We start from the raw sequence: 551 nt of genomic DNA on the forward strand, positions 1-551 counted from the left end.
CAGAGAGGGGGTGGAGGCCCCATCCCTGGGAACATTCCAGGCCAGGTTGGACAGGGCTGTGAGCAACCTGATGTGGTTCAAGGTGTCCCTGCTCCTGCAGGGGGGTTGGGCTGGGTGACCTCTGGGGGTCCCTTCCAACCCAAACCAGTCCGTGATTCTATGAATTTCAGAAATCCCAAGGAAAATACAATGGGCAAGTTAAGGTCTTTGAGAGATTTGAAGGGGTCGATGTAGAAATGTATCAGACGACTCCCTTACCCTGGCCAGCAATTAGGGATAAATTAAAAAAAAAATATAAAGAAATCTCTGCAAATACATCCCTGGAGGGTTTTCAGTGGAGATTTGAGGTGCAAACCAACGGGTTCTGCTTTTATTTGAAGATTGGAGCAGACATTTGCGGTTTTTTTGAAGACACCACCGAGGAGCTTTGCAGGCGATGGATGCAAGTGGGGGCATTTTACCCCTTCTCCAGGAACCACAATACGGAAAAGTGCGTGGTAAGTGGTACCTCCTGCCATGGAAACGCATCTCGCCGGACACCACAGAATCCG

General features: G+C 49.7%; 1 protein-coding gene across 1 annotated transcript in view; it reads left to right on the forward strand.

The window, feature by feature from the left end:
• LOC104129726 (maltase-glucoamylase, intestinal) overlaps positions 1 to 551 on the forward strand; it is a gene marked incomplete at its 5' end in the record, with an annotated part of 53605 nt that overhangs the window by 15281 nt on the left and 37773 nt on the right. Inside the window, 1 exon segment of the mRNA XM_035898259.1 lies at positions 381 to 490. Coding sequence (XP_035754152.1) covers positions 381 to 490 — 110 coding nt within the window.

This window comes from Egretta garzetta, unplaced genomic scaffold (genome assembly GCF_000687185.1).
Source record: "Egretta garzetta isolate BGI_Z169 unplaced genomic scaffold, ASM68718v1 scaffold740, whole genome shotgun sequence".
In the NCBI taxonomy this organism is placed as follows: Eukaryota; Metazoa; Chordata; class Aves; order Pelecaniformes; family Ardeidae; genus Egretta; species Egretta garzetta.